This window comes from Gorilla gorilla, chromosome 8, assembly GCF_029281585.2.
Source record: "Gorilla gorilla gorilla isolate KB3781 chromosome 8, NHGRI_mGorGor1-v2.1_pri, whole genome shotgun sequence".
NCBI lineage: Eukaryota > Metazoa > Chordata > Mammalia > Primates > Hominidae > Gorilla > Gorilla gorilla.
In genome coordinates this window covers 67,703,392-67,726,942 of record NC_073232.2, presented here as the reverse complement: position 1 = coordinate 67,726,942, position 23,551 = coordinate 67,703,392, and the positions used below count along the sequence as shown (strand labels likewise).

The window sequence follows — 23,551 nt, the reverse complement described above, 5'->3', positions numbered from 1 at the left end:
CATTAAAATAAAAGGAAAAAGCAAACAAAAAATAAAAACAAAAAATAAATAAAACAATTTAAAAAGTAAAAGGAAACAGGTTAAACAAGCTATAATCATACATCTTATTTAATCCCATATATCTGAAATATTACCACCTCAACATGTTTTCAATTTGAAAAAATTATTAACGAGATATTTTTTATTCTTCTTACGAACTAAGCTTTCAAAATCCAATACATATTTTATCCATTTAGATTGGTCACATTTCAAGTCCTCAATAGCCACATGTGGCAAGTGGCTACCATATTGAATAGCACAATTATAGATAACTCAACTATGTTTATACACAAAGATATAGCTGCTAGGCATACACAACATGCTCTTGGCATTTAATAAAACTTGTATCACATACATTCCTATTACTCCTTTAGAACTCTAGTCATTTCTAGTATACTTGAAACTAAATTTTGCATAATTAGACCATGGAGAAAATTATGGCCAATTCTATGGACAATGCTTTAGCTGCCATTTTGTTTACCCATGTAGGCTGACCATAAGACAAAACAGTTGCCTCTGGGCACCAAAGATGAACAGAGCTGGCCACCTACATGGTCTGTCCACCAAAGAGGCCTCTGGGCTGCCCCGCTGGCATCAATGCACAGAGGGACAGAGCACAGACTTGCAAACTTCACCAGGGCAAGAATGGAAGCATGTGAAGCAATTATGTGAAGCAATTATGTGAAGGTGTGTCACACGACCAGTTCTACCATCGCCGTAAGGCCTCCTCCACTCTTTGGAGTCCATTTCTCAAAGGCCCCAAGGGAGTGAGCAAAGGGGTGAGGACAGAGGAGACTTGATTTAAACAGAAGCATGCCCCCTTTGCCCCACCCCTACCCTATGGCTGGCTTGAGTCTTCCGCAGCAAAACCAGAAAATCTCTATGAAGGGACTAAAACATGGCTAAGGTCCAAATCGTTCTTACTGAGGAAATCAGCGTGTTCCTGGCAAATACCAAAATCACAAGGGAATTGCAGAGGGGCAGCCCATCAGAAAATGTGCAGTTTTGTCCCTCTAAACGATCGTTCGTTTGCCTTTTTAAATGATGCTAATAACAAGGCTAGATTCCTGAAACTTCTCTCCCAACCTGCCTAGTCATTCCTCAAATAACTTTGTCACAAACGACTTGGCTGGACTGTGAAGCCAAAGGTATCTGAAAGTGTATGACCCTTTCAGTCAATTTCATCCTAAATATTCACACAAACATTAACATTCTGGCAGCTGATCAAAGGACTGAGGAAGGCTGGGGGCAGAAAGATGCCTAGAAATCATTTGGGGAAAATGCATTTGTTTCCAGAAACCTATTCCATGAGATGGGCTTCCATGGCATGAAAAAGCCGATCTCAGCATGATCACCATGGCTCGCTTTCTTTTCAGGACCCAGAGGAAGCCTTCCTGCCTTTCCCTTTTGACTTGACAATTCAAAAGCGGCACACAATAACATGACAATAGTAACACTCAATTCTCTCCCCTCTCACCATCTGTCACCGAGACACAGCTCGAAGGCCTGCCAGGCAAGGCTGTTACCAAGGAAACAGCCGTGCGTTCATCTCCCATGCTGTCATTAGCAGAAGGACACTGCTGTGTACTCCTGGGGACTCTTCTCTCTAAGACCAGTCTTGCAACCTAGAAGGAAAGGTGAACAAACTCAGTTTACACTTCATATGGCAACCAGGAGTCACTCCCTTGACTCTGCAAATGCTTCTTAATTTTCGAATCCTTCCTATAAGCAGACTCATTTGAATCTCTCAACTAGCCTATGTATTGGGATCTAGACCCAGATTTCCCAGTGCTTATTAGACAAGTGCACCTGGAAGCAACACATGTACCTCCACTTCACATATGCAGTGCCACACTCATCTTCCTCCCCTCACTCACCCTCACTTCCCCTCCTCGTTCTTCCTAAAACACTCCTCCCCTCGCATTGGCTCACCCCACCATTAACCTGCCAAGGGCCACATTTGGAGTGGTCCAGCTCTCCCCCATCTGGTTTCTAAGATGTGAACATTCCCCATCAAGAACAGCTCCTCAGTGCCCCCTCCCCTCCACCTCCTCTCTCACTGCCAGTGACCCACTGGGCCATGGCAAGCTCTGGTTACCTTGGCTCGCTGGACCCTGTCTGCACCCTTCTTGGTCCACCCCATCATGGCTGCCAGTGAATTGGTCTAAGACAAAAACTGAACATGCAACATTCTTGATTTAAAGTCTCCAATGCTTCCCATCACCTAAGACCCAAACCCATGGCACACCAGGTCTGTACCACCTGCTGTCCCCTTTCTTTCCAATGTGATTCCCCACATTCCTCCCCACAACACCATATACCCTTGTCGCCCTAAGTGTGATTCAAGAACCAGCAGATAGACATCACCTGGAAGCTTCTCAGAAATGCCAAGCTCCCATTCAGGGCATGTGGCCCTGCCTTCATCTTCCTGTTGCACCTGTCACTCAGCACCTGGCCCAGGATCCCAGAGGGACAATTCCTACCTGCCTAAGCTGCCAGGAGGCCAGCCAAGTACCCTCTCTACCCATGCTCATTAGCAAAGGTCTAAATATCAGAAGATGCCAATAAATTATGGCTCTGTTCTCAAGATAGGTCAACCAAAGTCACTAATATAAGCAAATTTCACCAGACACCAGAAAACCGCTTTGGGAAAGAAAGCAAAAAGTGGCCAGAACATTGCCCCAAGCTTGCTGGAAGGGCCTTCAGGAATCCCTCCTGTCTCTGTTGACTTTTTAGTTGCCAAAAGAGGGTGATGCCAGCTCTGTGGCTCAGGACACAGCGGCAGTTAGAGGCTCCTAACCTCAGGCAGAGGACTCGGCACAGTGGGATAACATCGAGTCACTGCGGGGCAGGGAATAAAGGGGACATAAAGGATGAATGGCTCTGCTCTCGGCACCCTGAATTCCTACCTCATTGTGAGGAAAAGAATCCCAGGACACTCTGACCCACGCCCCGGTAGGTACAACACAGGGTGAGGGGGAATGGCATGAACAGGGAACGGAGTGGGGTCATCCCATGCAAACGTAGGGAGGTAAGAAGGCCCATGGACACAGGGCCAGCGGGGCTGGGGCAACCAGAGCCAGGCTAGAGCAGTCTCTTCACTCCATCTTCTCCATTCCACTGTCTGATTCCAGAATTCAGGCAAGCCACCAGTAAGTTTCTAAGGCTATCTATGGGGGGTGAGATTTTTTTACGCAGAAACATCTATCTGCTATCTCCTGGGTTTCACATCCCCATAGAAAAGTGAGGGTAAGAAGAAATGGAAGAGAAAAAAAAACTAACAAAGAAAAAGTCTTGTTTCCTGCCTGCCTCCCTCCCACCCAGAGGTGATTTCAGCTTCTGATGTTGTTCAGGAAAGTTCCGGAAGGAGGGGAAGCTGGTCAGCAACAGTCCACTCACCTGCCCAGGACCCTTCAGGCACTGCACAGCCTGCTTGTGGGTGAGGCCGCACAGACTCACTCCATCCACCTGCAGGAGTCGGTCACCTGGGAAAGGGATGGATGTCATGTCATGACCTGGTGCTTGAGGCTGCAGGAGGTTCCCTTCCAGGAGGCCCCTGCCCGGCACCCCTCCATGCAGCCTGGAGAAGTGGGAAAGGAAGCTGAGGTGCCAGGTGTCCCCCTGGAGTCAGCAGGAATCCTGCCTCTCTGAGCAGTCTCACTCCCTTCTTCTCAGGCACATCACAGATCAGGGATATAAAAGCCTTTCTATTATTGGCTCACAGAATGGTTGAGCCAGCTCTGTTCAACCTTATCCTTCCTCCTGTTTTCCTGTGAAACCGTTTTTGAAAGTATTTTCAAGTCACTTAGATATTTATATCTCCAGGATGTATTTTTTTTATTTCAAAAAAGGGTCAGGGAGGCATGGTTGACGCTGGGGACACCAGAATTCTAGGGGAAATGGAGATAAGTAAGATCCTAGGTTCCCCTTTTGGCTCAATTCTGGCAGTTTTGGAGACCAATAAAAATCACCCCCTTCCATCAGAGAAGTGGGAGCTGAGCAAGGGCAGACAGAAGGTTCAGGTGTCCTCCCCGGATGTGCGAGTGAGTTTACCGAGGCCCACTTGTCCTCCAAGTGAAGCAGTATGTTTTCCCATGGAGGCCAAAGAGCAACACAAGTCTTTTAAGTCTTCTACTATTTTTCTATCACCTATGCTTCCCAGTGTGCCACTGCAGACCCCCCAACCTATCAAATGGGCAGGGCAGGTTCTATCACCTCCTTTCCAGGTGAGAAAAGTATGACCTGGGGAGGCAATCATTTGCATGAGTTTTCAGAATGGGAGCAGGGCAAGGCCTAGAGGCTGCCCCTCCCAGTGCAGGGCTCTTTACACCATGGAGCACAGAGTTCCCAATGAGGACCCATCCCCATCTCTCACCCTGTAGGATCTGCCCTTCCTTGGCAGCTGGTCCTCCAGGAACAATGGATTTCACATAGATACCACCATAGGGCACACTGGTGTTAATGCCACCCTGAAAAACACAACAAAAAACTCACCACCCATCTTTCCTCCTCCAGGAAGCCTCCCCAACCTCCCCAGCTAAGGGAATCCCCACCTGCCCACCACTCTATCCCATGACCTCACCTCTGACCGGCACTGTCTTCTGTATTCACCTGTTCGTTTAGATTGTATTCTCCACTGAGCAATAAGATTAGGTGTTCATAAGCTTAACAATAGCAACTATGTGAGAGATCTGGGCATGTCCCCAGCCCAAGCACTGGTACATGGTGGGTGCTCAGCAACTGCTCACGTGGGATGCACCACTATCTCTATATAGGTAGTGACCAGCGTAGGTGGATATGGCTCTGGGCCTGAAGGCTTGTGCCTGGCACGTCTTGTGTGCTTTGATGGGCCAAAGGATATGTGCATTTTTCATTATAATAGATGTTGCCAGATTGCATCCCTATGTGAATATGGATATACTTATTCACATTTCTACCAGCTTTGTATGACAGTACCATTTTTCTACATTCCACCAGCTATATTTGGCCAAGCTGGTAGACATAAAGTTTAAAATTTTATTTTAATTTAATTTGTATTCCTGTGGCTTTTCATGGGTTTGAGTGTTTTTCATGTGTTTAATGGCCATTTGGATTTGAGTGAGACATTTCAAGAATTATTTTTGAAATTAAATATCTGCAAAGAAAATCCAAGTTTTTGCCAGCCAAAGGAAATCATCAACCTCTTCTCAGCAAATATATATTTGTGAATAACCCAAAATTTAGTCAGTTTTTCAGATGAAAAATAGCTATGTTTGGTGTCTGATAAGGCTGTTACCCCAAGCCAAGAATAAATGGACCATATTTGGTATCAGCCTGTTCACTCCATGTGGATTCATGAGCCTTATTGCTTGGTTTCTTACTTGGTCCCTTAAAATCATCTACTGATGACAAATTCATTGCAGGCTTAGGGTCCAAGAAAACACATATCCTTGCTCTAGGTACATAGCATTATCACAGGGGAAAGCAAAGAATGCCCTCCATTCACATATCTCTTGAATTTCCTCTGAAAATTTTCATCAGCCATAGCGCGTACTTTGGTGGGAGATGCCATTCTATTTCCCATCAACAGGTGAATCCAACAATGACATTCCTGAAATCCAGACCCATTCCAGGGTCTGAAGGTAATGGATCACTTTCTTTTTTTTTTTTTTTTTGAGACGGAGTCTCACTCTGTCGCCCAGGCTGGAATGCAGTGGTGTGATCTCGGCTCACTGCAAACTCCACCTCCCAGGTTCACGCCATTCTCCTGCCTCAGCCTCCTGAGTAGCTGGGACTACAGGTGCCCGCTATCACGTCCAGCTAATTTTTTTTTTTTATTTTTTAGTAGAGACGGGGTTTCACCATGTTAGCCAGGATAGTCTCAATCTCCTGACCTTGTGATCCACCCGCCTCAGCCTCCCAAAGTTCTGGGATTACAGTCGTGAGCCACCGAGCCCAGCCTGTAATGGATCACTTTCAATACTCAGTAATAAAAGCAGCACCTTCCAACCTCTGACCTCTGGATTTTCACCAGCTTTGTGTGTGCCATTCCCCAACCCCTTGGGTAAACACAGTTATATGGGTAATCTCCTTTCACAAGGGTCTACCAGGCAGAGCTCAGAAACCAAATGGAAAGTGTCAGTCCTGATGGAGGCCTGGCCCTGGGATGTCTGAGCAAGAGGCTCCACACTGATTCTATGCTGGATGACAGTGGACTGCCCCACCCACCCTTGGCCATATGACAGTGGACTGCCCTTCTTACCTTTAGCTTGTGTCCCTGAAGCCCCAATATGCTTCTCTCTCTCTGCAGTCCAGCTTGACCTCAGAGTCAGGACACATCAGCCAACTCTGCCCACACTGCCTCCTCATGAGTTTGGAGTCCCCTAGTGCATGCCCTGCTCATCCTGAGGTTCCCCAGTACCTCTGTTTGTCTCTGAACTCATCCCCCAGTGCAGGCCCCCATTGGCTTTTTTATTTACCCCTTACATTTGTGCAAACTAAGCACACTGTCAGAGGTTGCCATCTGGGTGGAATGGCCACCAGGTTCTAGACGGACATCTTGTTAACTGCTTTTCAAGCTCTCCTAAAAACTCTTACAGTTACGCTGAATCCAAGTGTCCCATCTTCTTTAACCAGTTCCACAAAGTAGATTTCACCAGCACTGATTTCTGGAGGTGATGGAGGACAAGAAGAACCAGCACCCTGCCATAAACAAACAAAAATAAAGATGGGATGAAGGAAGATGTCACCTCTTAGCTCTCACCTGCTCTCAGGAGCAGGCAGCATTGCACCTCAGAAAAATCATGAGCTTTGGACTGGGCCAGCAGGGGATTCATTTCCAGCTTTATCAGGCCTTTTCCATGTGACCTCAGACAAAGCAGGAGGAAGATGAGGGAGTGATGGGCTGGGCTGATGCCACTTCTAGGCAGAGAATGCTTGGGTCACTGTTCATGTTCCGCTGTCCCTCTGCCTAGAAGATGGGGTCTTTTGTCCTATCTGCCCCCTTTACTTAGTGCTTTCTAATCACCATGAATGTTAGAAAATTCTAATGACACGCAGGAAAATAAACAAGCTGGAGGAAGCTGAACAACGAAGCCTCAACTGCTGAGGTTGAGACCTGAAGGGAGAATCTAAAGTCCACCATACCACAGAGGATCATCTGGTCACAAAGTTGGCCAAGAGACCCAGAAGAGCCTGCAGCATCTGGGTTGGGTCCTACAGCCTGCACCATGGTCAACGTGGCCTTAGAGCTCCCTTGCTCCCCTCAGCGGTCCCCAGCCCCAGGAAACCAACTCTCAGGTTTGCCACCAAAGAAGCCCCAGCATGAAGGCCTCTCTGCTCTGCTTCCTGCCAGAGAGGACCTACCAGAGGAAGGCCTGGGGTGAAGGTTTCTGCTCTGGAGGCCAATCCGAATCCCAGCTCTGTCCCCTGCTCCCTGAGAGAGCTTGGGTGTGCTCCTTTGCTCTTTCTGTCTCAGGTACCCCACCCATAAAAGGGGTTGATAATAGGAATGATCTCATTGGGTTACCATGGAGCTTCCATGAGCTAATACATATAAAGTGCTCAGGACACTGCCTGGCACACAGGTAAGCACTCAATTAATGGCAGCTACTATCGTTGTTCTTCCACTGGCCTCCTGCATCCAGTTCCTCATGGGATGTTCTGTCCAGGTGAGCACCATGGCCAATTAGGAAGGCACTGTCATTCATGGAGCCCTATTGCATGCCAGATCCTTGTGATAGAGGTCAAGACACACTACCCCAAAATAGGGCACCTTGGCACATTGGAGGAATTGGAGAAACAGCACATGCGGGAAGGTTTCTCTGACCTTCCCCTGCCCTTCTCTTCTGAAGCAGGCCGTAAAACCTAGGAAGGATTTTCTAACCTTCCCCCGAAGCAGGGCACAAGACCCTCAAGTGAGAATGCCCTCCCTATATCTGGAAAAATGGAGGATCTTATGTGGGAAGACACAGGGACTGAGAGAGGAATCTGAACAAGCAGGCCTTGCTGAGTTCCTCCCACCTTACATACTCCTGCTTTTTGTCTTATCTCATTTCTCCATGACTCTCCATTCTTCATCAAATATACTCAGGGAGAACTGTTTCTTCAGGTCATTTCCATAAGAAGGCTCACATGTCACATAAAACTTATAGTAAATACACGTGGATGCTTTTCTCTCATTAATCTGTCTTTAGTTACAGGGGTCCCAGCTGATGAAGCTAAGATGAGTAGAAGAAAGAGACGGGTTTTATCCCCGACACTGGGCATAGTACCTTAGTTTCCACGGCTGTGGACAGACATCATTATCTCCATCATAAAAAGAGAAACGAGGTTGAAAGAGGTGCAATAACCTGCCTGTTTCAACCAGCAAGTTGTCCCAGCAAGAATGAGAAGGGCATACACTCAGCCTGAGTAAGGGAGGATAGGTCGTGGGAGACCTGTTTTCAAAGGTCTTGCCAGCCTTTGGAGAAACCAGTAATATCAGTTCAGCACCTGGGGCTGGAAACACTGGGTGCTGTGACCACCCCTGAGCCTGAAGGGCAAGAGAAGGGAGTGGTCGATGGACCCTGATAGGAGCTGTGCTCTTTGTAGAGGGGCACAGCCAACCTGTGTCAGCACAGGGAGAGAGTGGAATGAAGGGTGTGCAACTGAGACTCCAGCACTGCCACCCTGTCCTCACTCATCCCACAACTGCAGGCTCCTGCTGAGGCTTCGACTGGGCAGAACCAAGCAGAACACAGCAAGGTGACTCAGTCCATGAGCACCAGCTGTGCAGGGCCCACAGCAGAATGGAGAGGCTGGGGCATGGGTCTGGCGGGGCCTAAGAAGACAACACCACTCGGAGTCCAAAGAGACGGCAGAGGACAGCAGAGCTGGGACTGAAGCACACAGCCCTCCATACACCTACTCCAGATCCCATCTTCTTCCTCCATGGGGTATGGTCAAGAGCAAAGCCACTGAGTTCCCAGCTTGAGGACCAATTCAAGGACAAGAATAGGAGGTGCCTGGTTGCCCACGCCTTGCCATTGGCAGCAATCAATTTCCTCATGGTGCTATTATCACAACAATTATAATGAGTGACTAAGGACGCCAGAGGCACCCACACTGAGCCTGTGCCCAGACACTGCCCTAGAACTCTGCCTTCTTCTATGCATTTTTCTCAACAACCACGCCATGCAGGCATTTGCTTCTGTATGCAAATGAGGAAGCTGTGGCTCAAAGGGGCTAAGTAACTTCCATCCACCTGACATGGAAAACAGAGAACAGGAAGGGCCTAGGGGCCAGGCTGTTGGGCTTCACAGTCTGTTCTCTTTTCATCCAGATCTAGAAAGTAAACCAAGGGATGATTACCTTTAACGGCAGAAAGGAAAGCTGATGTCTCAGCCTGGGCACTAAGCTCTGCACCCCAGCCATGTCTAGTTCTTCAGTATTTCTGTCCTGGTCTTGTGTGTGTGACAACAAACTTCCCTGGTACCCGAATCTCAGGATATCTGTAGAGGAGACCCCAGAATTGGCTGTGCTATTCTTTTCTTCATCTGGGTTATTTCCACCAACACCTATAAAAACAAGCCAAGAAAAAGTCAACAGCTTAAAAAGGCCGGTTTCTTGGTGGCATCTCTATGTGGGCACAGTGTTTTCCTCCAGTGACAGAGTGATCATTTATAGCTGCTCGGGTACAATATGAATTTAGCTCCTCCTGAAAGATGTTACATTTAGATTAGAGAAAGGGAAGATTCTACATGGGATTTAGAAACCTAGATAGAGCTTACGTGACCCAACTATGAATGCGTAGGCTCAAAAGAAGTTCATAAGGCCAGCTATCCCTTATTAAGCTCTAGCCATGTGATGGGCACCTTAGATATACATATAGGAAGATATGGACATCTTCCCATCTTCTCAGCAAACCCACCAGGAAGGTGTAATCCCAGTTCAAACATGAGAAAACAGAGTCAAAGCTATTAAGTGTCCTGCCCCAAATCCTACAGCCAGCATGTAGGAACTGTCTTAAACCCAGCCTCTCCTGGACACCCCACTGAGCACATCTGCAACCACCATGTGATCCAAAAACCAACGTATCAGGTCCTTTTGGGAGGCTTGGTAATAACCAAACTGCAGGCCCCTGTGAGTGAAAGCTAGGCCACTGATTCCTGCTCACCCTGTGTCTGACTCGTGACCTGGCATAGAACAAAGAAAAAAACGTGAGGTTGTGAATCAGTAGAAAAACCTTGGGCAAGGTACTTAACATAACTGAACCTAAATTTTCCTGTATCTAAAGTAGAGATAATATCAATATCAATAATATTGTAGAGTTGGTGAGGCTTAGAGATTATACATACAGAAAAGATTTTACATATGTGAAGAAAGATAAAAATATATATGTATATATGAAAGAATATATATATATGGCTCTCATACACACACACACACACACACACACACACACACACACCCCAACACGCACAGCTTAGTACATGGTAGAGCCTCAATAAATGTATCTACTGTTAACATGTTATTATTAGCTGCTCAACAAATATATGTGGGAGGAATGAATAACAGTTAGATTTTCTTTAGACCTGGATACAAGTAGATTTACTACTTTTGATACAGACTCATTAACACTCAGGGAAGTGCCCAAACTCACATGCTGAATGAATTCAATTTAAATAAATCTGATTTAATGAATTTGATTTGAAGTTATTCAAATCTAAAGGTATCCAGCAGGGAGTGGCAGGGCCACTGTTTCATAATGCTGTATTTCTGGCCATTTCATTCACAGATTCTGTCATCATTGTCCTTCTGTCAGTATCATAAGCATCGGCTCTTTCTCTTCCACATCCTCCATGAGAGGTGAGGATGGGACTTACAATTGAAATGAAAAGTCAAACCATGCTGCAACTGGTGTCCTGCCTAGTAGACATATGAGCTGGGAGACCTTTTTTGGTAACTGAAACTCAATTTATTGTAGACCATGACAGATGCTCATGATGGACATTTTATCTGTCTGATCCTGATCTCCAATCTAGCCCAGCTGCCTTAACAGCAGCCTAACGAGATAGAAGAAAGTCATGGTAGTCAAGTCTCTGCCACGGAGACCCAGCCAGCATCACCAAGGAAACGTCTTCCTCTGGCAGTGGCCCAGCTATGAGGAAACCCCACCATGATGAAGGCAGCGTTGCCAAAAGGTGGCTGGGGTGCCACAGTGAAAGGACATTTTATTCCCAGCCATTGTGGGAAACTCATTGTCTGGAATTCTAATGTGAGGTTGTGGTTTGAGAATAGCAGACCTCGAGTACTGCTTTTTGACAACCTCCATCACAGCAGGCCATCCTTGGACTATGCTGAATTGTGATTTGGTCACCTGCATTGTGTTTCCTGACAACACATGGGATGGTTTGACTGCTCCTGTCAGTGGAGGATGTGGAAGAAAACACAGGGATTGCTGAACCACTGCAGAAAGGAGAGCAGTGGTGCTGGGAAATCCGACAGAGACAGCAAGCCAGAGACTGGCATTGGGGACGTACTGAGGCCAGTCCCTGAGAAGGCTTCAACCCCAGGATGAAGGGTGTGGGGCTGAGACCCCAGCATGGCCACCTTCTACCACCCATAGCTTCTGGACGGGGGAGCTGCATGGCACTGTGTACAGGTACAAGAGTGAGAGAGCATGCAGTGTTCAGAAGGCAAGGCAAATGCAGTGCCTGCATTTAGGACCTAGAAAATGCTGGCTGGTGTGACAGGAAGTTCTCCTGTATACAAGGGAAAACTGTACAACACCCCTCAAGTGTGAAGAAGCAATCATGAGCCTGAATTTGCAGGCAGTCTGCTGTTAGTTTACAGGATCACCCAACCAAAAAGCAGCATTGGTCTCAGGAAACTAGGGAGAAGGGATGTTAGCCTCCTCCCATTACTTCCTCCAGGCTCTTCAAGCTTGCTCCCAATAAAAACAGTAGTATTTTCCTTTGATATAGGCAGTTGTTGCTCTCTCATTCTTATCTAAAGGATGAAGAAAAGCATCATTAAAAAGTACTTTACTCTTTAGGTTGATCAGGAACATGCACATCAAGTAAGAAGAGCGAGCTTGCCATGAAAATTCAGCTTTAAGAACAGGCCAGGTGCAGTGGCTCATGCCTGTAATCCCAGCACTTTGGGAGGCTGAGGCGGGCAGATCACTTGAGTTCAGGAGTTCCAGACCAGCCTGGCCAACATATTGAAACCCCGTCTCTACTAAAAAATACAAAAATTAGCCAGGTGTGGCAGCGCGTGCCTGTAATCCCAGCTACTCAGGAGGCTGAGGCAGGAGAATTGCTTGAACCCAGGAGGTGGAGCCTGCAGAAAGCCGAGATCGTGCCATTGCACTCCATCCTGGGTGACAGAGTGAGACTCCATCTCAAAAAAAAAAAAAAAAGGAAAATCAAATACCGCATGTTCTCATTTATAAGTGGGAGCTAAATAATGAGAACCCATGGTCACAAAGAGGGGAACAACAGACACCAGAGCCAACTTGAGGGAGAAGGATGGGAGGAGAGAGAGGATCAGGAAAAATAACTATTGGGCACTATGCTGAGCACCTAGGTGATGAAATGGTCTGTATAGCAACCCCTGTGACACGAGTTTGCCTGTAATAACAAACCTACACGTGTAGCCCTAAACCCAAAACAAAAGATCAACAAAGAACAGTGCTTGTCTCCTCCCCAGCTGATTGCTATACCTAAACCCAAAATATAGAAATCCTGGAGCCGACCCTATCAACAAGGACTTTGGGTGGCAATAAAAAGGTCCTCCCTGCCATGCAAGGAGAGTTGACAGAAAAAAAAGACTGGTTGTATCCAGCCGTGTCTAACAAAATTAGAGTAGGTTACTCCCTTTCAGCAAGACAAGCATGGTAACGCCCATTCTGCCCCTGAAATTGCAAAGCTTATTAATTTGTGCCACTACACTGCTTCTTTGCAAGCCAACACCATGAGGAAAGCAATACGGAAGACCTACGTGGACTTCAAGGTCTAGTACCTCACAGTAATCATGTACTCCTGAAATCATGTACTCCTGAAAGCTCTTAAGCTCCCAAGAGTGGGTTAAAACATACCTTTTGACTGAGAAATAATTAATTCTATGTTGTCAGGGGAATTCTGGATCATCCTAACAGCCATGTTGAATGTGAAGCCCTCCAGACTGATGTGATTCAGGGCTAGTATCTGCCCTCCTAGAAAAATAAAACATCTCAATAATCCTTCCAAGGAAATAAAAAAGAGTGGTTTCTTAAAACAGCATCTCTAGTAATTTAAAAAGATGTACCTGGTTTGATCGTTTTTGCTTTTTCTGCTGGTCCTCCAGGTATAATAGAAGATATAAAAATGCCAGGGTCAGCTTGGCCTGAATACTCTCCCTCATTAATGACAAAACCTGTAATCCAAGATGATAGTCCATGATAAGATGATACTTAGTGATTTTGCTGTTCAGAGAGGTTAGGTTATTTCCCTGACATCGCACAGCTACCAAGTGGCATTAGCTGATAGTTACAATCAGGTCTTCTGATCCTCAAATAGAGGATCTTTTCTACTCTACCATGATACTTGGAGAAAGGTGGATTGTTCCCCATTAGTAAGCACAGCTAAAGCTAGGAACACAAACCACCAATATGCACTGGATTTTGCTCCAGTAGACAATGAGACATAGGAAAGAAATGATTTTTAATGAAGTATCTTGTCTCCATACCTTGTTTCTTCTACAGTTTTTAGGGTCTTAGAAAGTGGTCACTAGTAAGAGGTGAGATACATTGACTCTTCTTCCCCACCGCTGACGAGAGGAATGTTGTTACATGGTATTAGGGGAAAAAATCTTTTTCTGCATTGTACTTAGATGCACCCCAAAAAGAAAAACTTGGAAACAAAAGTCCCATTGCTCTTTAGGGACAATTAAAGGGAGAAAAAAAACAGAAGTGATTACTAGAAAAGGCAGACTGGGAGAGGAGGGAAAGGAAAGGGGAGTAGGCAAGTTGAAAGGGAAAACAGTACCCACCTCCCCACTTTGCCCAGCAGTAGAGACTGGGCCTCACCTGCAGGGAGCCCTCTTACCAAAACCACGGTGTGGGTCGCGTTTCAGTGTCACACGTACGATTTCTCGGCCAGGTTCAGCTGTAAAGCTCTTCCTCCTATTATTCTTTGAGCCTAGAGGTAGAATCAGAGCACCACATTGTGCTTTTCCCTCAAATTATTTGGGAGCTAATACAAAAGGAGTAAACAGCATTTCACACACATGCGCACACACACATTCACACGCACACAATCCTGAAAACAAAAGTAGCTCATATTAATCTCCCAGTAGTGCTGGGAATGGACACCTGAACACACACTCGCATGAGCCTCTCTGGAGTGTCACTCAGTGTTGCTCAAGTTCCAGCTTAAAGAGCAGAGGCAAGACAGGGTGGGCTATGGTGCTTGTTTTCTGTATGACTTACTGTAGCTATTTTTTTCCGCATTGGTTTTGGGACAAGACAGAGGATGAGCAGAGATGTATTAATACTTGCTGAGAGTCAAAACAAAAACAAAAGCTAAAACAGAGGTGAGACAGCAAAGCCTTCCCATCCCAGGCCTCAAATAACCAGGGGTGACAAGGTGCCAGCAGCCCAGCCTGTGTGACCTGTGGTCTTCCCCTGGCTTGGATCATGGAGGAGCCCCAGGCAGAGCCCTGAAGCTGTTCCTGGAGAGCTGGAGTCCTGGGGTGGGGCACTTCAGTGTGTGCCACAGTGTACTTGGGAAAATCCCCAAATGGTGACCCACCACTTCAGTCCTTCCATGTCTCTCCCTCCCCCAGGGACCTTGGCAGAAATTGGCAGACAAGTTACTTGTAAAGAGTTGCCTGGAAGTTTTCCTGATTGATATGGTTTGGCTGTGTCCCCACCCAAATCTCAACTTGAATTGTATCTCCCAGAATTCCTGCATGTTGTGGGAGGGACCCAGGGGGAGGTAATTGAATCACAGGGGCTGGTCTTTCCCATGCTATTCTCGTGATAGTGAATAAGTCTCACGAGATCTGATGGGTTTATCAGGGGTTTCCGCTTTTGTTTCTTCCTCATTTTTCTCTTGCTGCCATCATGTAAGAAGTGCCTTTCACCTCCCGCCATGATTCTGAGGCCTCCCCAGCCAGGTGGAACTGTAAGTCCAATTAAACCTCTTTTTCTTCCCAGTCTTGGGTATGTCTTTATCAGCAGCGTGAAAATGCACTAATACACTGATCCAACCCTCAGGCTTAATCCTCACTGAGTAGAGATATTTTTCCAAGTGTCGGATCTCTTTGTCCTCACATTCAACAGGGAACTGGCCAGGAGGATGCATGGCAGAAGGGACTGCCATCTACTCTGTGTATGTTTTCTGGTGAATACTGGGAGGTGATGTTCTGGCCTGCATAAAGAAGCATATCTACAGTGAATGGTGCCTTTTTCTGAACACACCCTCCATAGCAGGTATTCTTCCTTCTGGACAAGAGTGCTGGGACTGTCTTCGCCAGAGCTGACACATTTCAGATCCACATACCCAGCCAAAGCTAAACGCCTCTTCCCAATCACAAGTAGTTTAAAAAGAAAACAATTCAAAAAACAAGAAGGTTACAAACATTGTGTGGGAAGCAAAAATAAGTGGTGGTAAAAGACTCAAAGCAAGCTTCCTGTGTAGGGGTTCCTCCACCCAAGACCTGGTCATGGCCTGGCCCATACCTGCACGCATGCTCTGAACAGGTGGCCCAGAGAGAGAGTCCCAGGTCATTGGCTTCTGGATCACACAGGCACTCTTCAGCTGCTCCCGGCCAGTGCAGGGGCTGCCGGGAAAAGAAAATGAGGTTAGATAAGGTGGCCCACGGGGAAGGACAGTGAGGTTAGATAACGTGGCTCAGGGAGGCAATTTCTTGGCATTTCTGAGTATGGATGATGGCCCGGGGAGGGCAGCCTTGTGTCCAGTCATCCAGCAGCTCCTCAGAGGGACCCCATCGAGGGCTGATCTAGTTATTAGGAGGGCACTGGGAAAAATGGCTGTAGGATCTTTATGTCTCAGAGGGGACACTGAGGTCACTCTGGCTGGCTTCATATGAGCCTCCTACTATGTGCAAGATACGTGATCCTGTAAACCTCCATTTTTTCAACCATAAAATAAGAATAATATTCCTACTTCCCAGGCTTCTAAGGGAACTGAAATGAGATAGTAAGTGTCAAACACCAGCACTCTTAGTGGATACTGATGTTTTGTCGTTTGCTCCTGTTTTCAGCTGAGGGCCTTCAGCCAGGCCAGGCACCCTCCACACCCCACCTACCACATGCTCGAGAGCTGCACAGGGTCACTGACCTGCTTGATCATTGTACATGTTGTGTTGGGTGCCGCCTGATCATACCATACTGTGAACAAGAAGCATTCATGCAGGCATTCAACTGGCCCTGACGGAATATGCCTCATGCTAGTAAATAATGTACTAGAGCCTAGCGGAATAATGAGTCAAGGGAGATGTTGCCACAGCCCCGGGGTCAGTTCTGCACAGAGATAAGCTACATTCAGAGGTGAGCAAAGTCTAGAGTGAGAGGGAACAATTGATGTAAAGCTGTGGGTCTCAGAGCCCTGGAATTAGCCAGCTCTGGGCCTCTTGGACAGCCAAACATCTGAGCAGATTCCACTTCCCTGGTTACCCAGACTGACCCCACCCCTCAGAGCCCCACAGCAATCTCACAGCTTCAAGCAGCTGGACTATAGCAGGGGTCGCTGGCATGGACAGTTACCCATGGACCCACCCCCTGTACCCTTGGAGCTGTGACACCAGGGCTGTCTCTGCAGGGAGCTTGGCACTGTGCAAAGAGGCTGCAGCCAGAAAGGGAAGAACAGGGGCGGTGGGGGGAGGAGAAGTCCAGCCTCACTGTGAGGTGCAGCACAGAGTAGCTTTGGAGACTGGCGACAGATGAGGTCTCACTCTGACTCGGCTCGTGTTTGTGCTTGCCTTGCAGCACGATCGACCCACAGTGACTGAGAACCCCAGGTGTCAGGCCTGAGCTCCAAGGCACTGAGGGTAAAGGGTGGGTCAGGCATGGGCCCTGTCCTCTGGGAGTCCCCAGCCTGCTGTGGGATGCAGGGTGGCTGACTTTCATGCCTCCTAGAGCCAACCAAGGTGCCCAGGGAGAGGCTGGGACAGGGCGCTCGTGTGCTCAATGGATGGAGAAATCCCCACAGTCTGGGAGGAGCCGAGAGAGGCGATGATGCTGAGGTGGCCTTCAGGTGGCCTTTAGGGAAAAGGAAGGGCTTTTCTGGGCCTGGGTTTTTATGACCCATGTGATCTGGGCCACACATGCAACCCTTTACTGCTTAAAAGCCAATCACTGCCAGTCACAAAAGGATGAAATGTGAATGACTCCACTCATCTGAGGAACCTGGAGCAGTCACATTCACAGACCAGGAGGAGCACGGCAGTGGCCAGGGGCTAGGTGGGTGGAATGGGAGTTGTGTCGAATGGGTGCAGTTTCAATTTGGGAAGACGGACAGAGCTCTGGGGATGGACTTTGGTGATGGTAGCACAACATCGTGAATGGACTGCGTGCTACTGAACTGACAAGTGGTTAGGATGGTAGGCGTTATATTATGTGTATTTTACCACAACTTAAAAACATTTTAAATGTGAACTTTAAAAAAATCCATTTACTGAAAGCTTTCCCTGCCAGCCTCAGAGCTAAGGATATACCAGACACATTGCTGTTCTTGAGAAGTTCCATGTTTAACAGCACAGACAGGAGCATGTGGGTGTCAGGGTGGAGGGGACAGAGGGTACTGCCCTAACTGGAGCCAGCGATGTGGAGGAGCCACACCTTTGCCTGAGGCAGCGGGGAAAGGCTTCAGAAAAGCAGCGATGTGAAGTCAGAGGCCACCTCTCAGGAGTGGGAGGGCAGGCAGGAGCTGTACCTCAGGGCAGGCAGCCACTGGCACCACGTGCTGTGTAAACAACTGCTCAGGAATGCCACTGGCGATGGGGTCCTGCCTCCACATGTCAGCCTTCCCTCCTGTGGTCACATGCCCAGGCTTAGGCCAGCGGAATGACCCACATCTTTCCACACAGACTCCATGTGGGCCACCTCTCCGTTGGCCTGTGAGCTCATGAGGTGGGGAACACATCTGTCCTGCTCACCACCGAATCCTCCACACCTGGCCCAGGGCTGGCACACATTAGGTGCTCAATCCATTTTTCTAGTAAGACTAAGGAGGCCTTTGCTCATGGCATTCCTTCTCTTCCTCTCATGGTGCCCAGATCCTATTCATCAGTCAAGACCTGATGCCACATCTCCCAAGCAGCCGTCCCTGGTGCCCTTGCTTGGAAATTGCTGCGCCGTTCATGGAGCCTAACACTGTGTTCGAGACCAGCATCAGGGCAGTCACCACAGACCAACCCATATTCAGCTTTTATAACATGATTTAATTCCCACAGCCACCCAGTGGGGAGGGATGACTATTACTACCACTGGATGAATGAGGAAACTGAGGTCTGGGGTGTTGAATAACTTCATTGAGGTCACACAGCACTAGACCACGGAGCAAGTATTGGCAAAGGACTTCCATGATGCGGGGCTTGATCCAGAACCCTGTCAGAAGGGGCCCCCGGCAGAATGGCCTCTGTACCATGACAGAAACGCTAAACGTCTCAACTGCATCACTGTCATGGACTTTGGCCCACCTCAGACTTCAACTGCAGTGGTGGGGGGCAGTTCCATGAGAGCTCAGGCTCAGCTGAGCTGACAGCATCCTGGCTCAGGTGTGGCCCTCTTTCTGCTCTAGAGATTCTTGTCCATCTTGGGAGCCGTCTCCTCCGCCCCCACTATTCCCACCTTACCCAAAAGCATGGGAGAGTCCAGGCCTCCCATCCTTCGACCAAAGGGAAGTAGGAGCCAGTACATGGTGTTTGCCTCCTGTCCTGCAGTTCTAGGAGGCCTCTGCACACCTCTGTGGAGCTGAGCCCTGGTTGCCCTCAACAGCTACCTGGTGACCCCTACCCCTGTGACCACACTTTGCCTGCTTCCCCAACTCCCTCTCTCTCTCACTCCTTCTTGGCATCACCTCCACAAAAACATACCCGCACCCAAACCAGTGTCTCAAGCTGTGCTTCTTGGAGGTGGAGTGAGGGGAATCTTCCAAGAACTCAAAAGCCTAGTAATTAGGTTTCCCTTTTCACCCACGGGTTACTGGTAACTTCTGATGTGAGTTATTAAGGGTCATGAAAATTTGGCATTTGTAAACCAAGATTAGAGTTATACCGAATATTACGGAGGGCGCCAATTCAGCTTTGTATCAAGAAGGACAGCAACCATGCAACACTGAAAAGCCCCTACTGTGCGTGACCACTGGCCAGTCGCTGGAAGGGCCACCATTCTCAGAAAGGATGCTTTGCGGGCAACACATCCTCAAGATGGCCTTGAGTCAGTCATGGCTTCTTCTGCCTTTTAAACAATGAAGTGCTATAAGGTACCATTAGTTGGGTGACACATGAAAGATGTCCACAAGGTCTTGGACGCTCCTACATCAAGAAGTGGAGACTATTTCTGCTCCCTTTGAATCTGTGCTGACCTGTGACTATTTTAACCAGCAGTATGGCAGGAGTGACACCAGGCTAGCTTCAGGCTTAGACTTGAAGAGAACTGACAGCTTCTTTTTGGGATCTTGGAGCCCTCCTGCCTTGCAGAACCTTGCTGGAGACCCCACACGAAGAGGAGTCAAGACTACTCACGGAGGGAGAGGGGCTCCGTGAGCACTGCCTCCCAACCATCCAAGGAAGCAGCCTGTGAACAAAGTCATCTTGCATCCTCTAGACTAGTCCAGCATCTGCTGGACCCCAGTCAATACCACATGAAACCCAGAAGAATCCCTCAACTAAGTCCTGCCTGAATTTCTAACCCAGTTCACTGTGAAATTTCTAATCCAGTTCATTGTGAAATGGAATAACACAATGGTCATTGTTTTAAGCCACTATGCTTTGGGGTCGCTTGTTACACAGCAATAGATGCTCGAAACCGTTTTGCTTTACCACTGTTGATTTAGTTTGTGATGCACGGCAATGTACATTTGCATCAACAGAATTGGGGGCAATAATTTTCTAAGAATTACTTTAAGATGATAATTATGGATATAGATATAGGTATAGATATAGATACACACATAGACTTTCAGTTCAAATGAATCATCCATACCCTCTTGCTGAAGTAGCTGGAAAACTCATCCCAAAAAAACAGCTCCTGCAGCAACCTTCATTGGTCATATGCTGCCTGGGAATCTGTGCTATTTCTATAAATTGCAGTGTAAATGTAATCCAAGTCCTAGGCTATTTTTAAATTTATGAATCGTTTTGTCATGTGAAGTTGCACTTATAAGCCCACTACTTTTACATATAAATTTAAATGATAAGAAACTCATCAATAGGAAAGGTACCACGGTGTAGAGGTTAGGAGCTGGACTCTAAGGCCAGCTGCTTGTGTTCAAATCCTAACCCCTGGGTTTCCTCTCTGTGATGTGATGAGAACAACAGAAACACTTAACAGAGTCATAAGACTTAAATTAGTTGATATGTACACATGCTCAGAACAGCACCTGGCTGATAATAAGGCCAAATAGGCTTATTGCAACTTGTTTATTTGTCCTCTCCAATTTCATATTGTCATCTAGTTCTTTCTTCACCAAAAGACGGGAGCATCATAGAAGGAGGAATGAGAGGTTGGCCCTAGAGTGTTTAACATAGACTTAGCCCATAGATGGCCTTCTGTAAATCTCTGTGGAATTGATTGACAGTTACCCAATAAATATACACTTTTCCTAGACATCTGACAACATTTAAACAATTTCTTGGCCAGGCGTGGTGGCTCATGCCTGTAATCCTAGCACTTTGGGAGGCCGAGGAGGGTGGATCACCTGAGGTCTGGACCTCAGGTTGAGACCAGCCTGACCAACATGGAGAATCCCTGTCTCTACTAAAAATACACAAATTAGCAGGGTGTGGCAGTGCATGCCTGTAATCCCAGCTACTCAGGAGGCTGAGGCAGGAGAATCGCTTGAACCCGGAAGGCTGAGGTTGCTGTGAGCCAAGATCACGCCACTGCACTCCTCCAGCCTGGGCAACAAGAGCAAAACTCAGTCTCAAACAAAAAAAAATAATAAATCTTCAGTACAGATCACTGCAAAGCATCAAGCACATGGTGGTTTGGGCCCAGAGAACAAATGTATCACACCCACCTGCGCCCGATGCCTTCTGCTCTAGCCTCCTTGCTGCCGTTCACGTTGAAGTTATCCAGTGATGTACTCAACAGGCCTCCTGCAGCATCCTGAAGCCTGGATGCAAACAACTCATTTTCTGAGCATGACAATCTCTGAATCCAAATGAGAGGCTTAGACCGGGCCTGGTGTGCAGGACTCAAATTGGCCATTTGCACAAACTTATCATGGTCTGAATTTGGGGAGAAAAACATAGACATACACACACACAAGAATGATGCTGGATCCATTGCTCTGGTGGTTGTAACATATCACTGGGCCCCCGCTCTCCTCCTCCTTTCTTTTTCTGCTGCTATTTTGTCTCCTGCGATTATCCCTGGGAATGCAAGTTCTCCTAATTAGCACTTGCTAATGAAAGAAACCTCAGAAACAGAAGAAGGAAGAGAGGAGATGATCTCTCTCCCCTTGCAGCTGACAGGACGCAGAGCCAAAGAGCCTGTTTAAATGGGTGCTAACCCTAGAGTATTTGCGGGTGTGTCGGGCTCCGGCCGAGCCTCCTGCAAAATCAGCTGCCCCATCCCCTTCTGCTTTCTGCTTTTACAGATCTGTCCTCCCAAACATTCTTGTAGCAAATGTGCCTCCAAATCTCCTGGGATCCCAAGATTAGGCTCTGCTCTGTGGAGTATAACCTTTAATCTCTACACAGCGTAGTTTGCCCTGGTAATAATATTTAATACAAGGTCCTATTTCCTGAAATATAATATGAGATGTGTTGGGTTCCCCCCAGCTTTGACACTTGCCTTTCTCGTCTCATGCAGAAATGTTTAATAAATAACTTTGATGAAGTCTTGAACTTAAGACCATGGATGTGATTAACTCCCCACTTCACTATTCACATTGATCATAAAAAAATGGGATTTGAAAAATAGAGCTTTTAAGTTAATGAGGCTTTACTTAAAGCCAAGTTAGTATTTTAAGACAGGAAAATGATGACTACATTCTGACCATCTGCGCCTTGCTAAAACCAAGAAGGAAAGAACGGTCAGACACATGGTAGTGGTGTGGCTCCTGGTTTCTCTGTGTGTGTATGTGTGTGTGTGCACATGCACTTCTAGAGCCTGGTGAAGTGCCTCCATTTCAAGGATATCCATGGGCATATATTTCTTCAAACAGACCCCCCTCTCTTCTCTACAATGGTGTCTGGTTCCCTGCCAGGGCTGTGCTTACTGAAAAAGCCAGCCTTTAAAAAAAAAACTTTTTGAGAATTTTCTGCATGCATGAGGCATTATGGTACCATCACTCACATACAGTAGGCAAAAAGCAATGAAGGAATATAAGTAAATTAAATGTGACCTGCAGCTTTTGCACAAATTGCATAGTATCTTACTCCATCCAGAGCTTGGGCTTGCTCAGAAACAGCAACAACAGCAGTAATGTCAACATCAACTACTAATATTTGCTGAATGCTTACTATGTGCTAGGCGTGGTGGGAAGCACATTATCTGCATTGTCTCATTTAATCCTCACAATAACCCTATGGGGTAGATATTATTATACCCAATTTAAAGATCATGGAACTTGGGGCTAAGAGTGTGTTAATTATTTGCTCACGGTCCCAAAGCCAGTAAATGGTAGGGCAGACTCACACTCAAATCTGCAGACTCCACAGTCCACGCTGGAAAATGGGGATGCTGAGGACACAAAGACAATGACAGCAGCAGGGTAGATTTATCTGAGACACACCCAGCCTTCTGTTTACCGGGGCCCAAAGGGAGAGTGACCTTAGACTTAATCATGATGGATATTAATACCCACAGGCGGATATTCTAGGCAGAGACAGTGGAGGCAAGGTCGCAGCTCAGAAAGGTTTAGCGAGTTTGAAGCAAGACTGTACAGAGACTGTGATTACAGGAAGGAGCCATCCCTTACAGGCAGGGGACTCACAAAAGTTAGCAGAGGAGAGAGAGCTCAAGGGCCTGTGAGATGCTGGAGAGTGCCTGGAGCCTGAGGAGGAAGCTCAGTTAGCAGGAGAGGGGCTGCTTAGCGAGGTCGGGAAATGAGACCCTGGGTGTCAAGCACTCAGCATCAGGGACTCAGCCTACAGCTGTGGGCTGGTGGGGCTGCTGGTGAGTGCCAGTGTCATCGTCAGTCCTCAGCTTCATGGGGCTGACTGGGTGGACAAACAGTGGAGGGGGGATTTGTTGGAAGGTGGTAGAGCCAAAAGTAGACAGCCTTTCAAGAATGGAAGGAAGCATTGCCACGAATGTCCCAAAGCCACTAGCGAGCTGAGGACAGTGGACAGTTTCTATTCCCTGCTGTGGGTG

At 47.3% G+C, this 23,551-nt stretch overlaps 1 protein-coding gene across 7 annotated transcripts in view; it reads right to left on the bottom strand.

Moving 5' to 3' along the window:
* FRMPD2 (FERM and PDZ domain containing 2) overlaps window positions 1–23,551 on the bottom strand; it is a 126,100-nt gene that overhangs the window by 14,696 nt on the left and 87,853 nt on the right. For all 7 annotated transcript variants that reach the window (XR_010135213.1, XR_008669024.2, XM_031015537.3 and 4 more), the window contains 10 exons: window positions 21,249–21,459; window positions 15,725–15,825; window positions 14,088–14,180; window positions 13,309–13,416; window positions 13,100–13,216; window positions 9,370–9,575; window positions 6,616–6,720; window positions 4,415–4,508; window positions 3,439–3,524; window positions 1,517–1,664 (listed from right to left, as the gene is read on the bottom strand). Coding sequence is in view for 5 of the 7 variants with exons in the window: in XM_031015537.3 (XP_030871397.3) it covers window positions 1,517–1,664; window positions 3,439–3,524; window positions 4,415–4,508; window positions 6,616–6,720; window positions 9,370–9,575; window positions 13,100–13,216; window positions 13,309–13,416; window positions 14,088–14,180; window positions 15,725–15,825; window positions 21,249–21,459 (1,269 nt within the window). In the remaining 2 variants the exon portion in view is untranslated. The remainder of the gene's footprint in view (window positions 1–1,516; window positions 1,665–3,438; window positions 3,525–4,414; window positions 4,509–6,615; window positions 6,721–9,369; window positions 9,576–13,099; window positions 13,217–13,308; window positions 13,417–14,087; window positions 14,181–15,724; window positions 15,826–21,248; window positions 21,460–23,551) is intronic.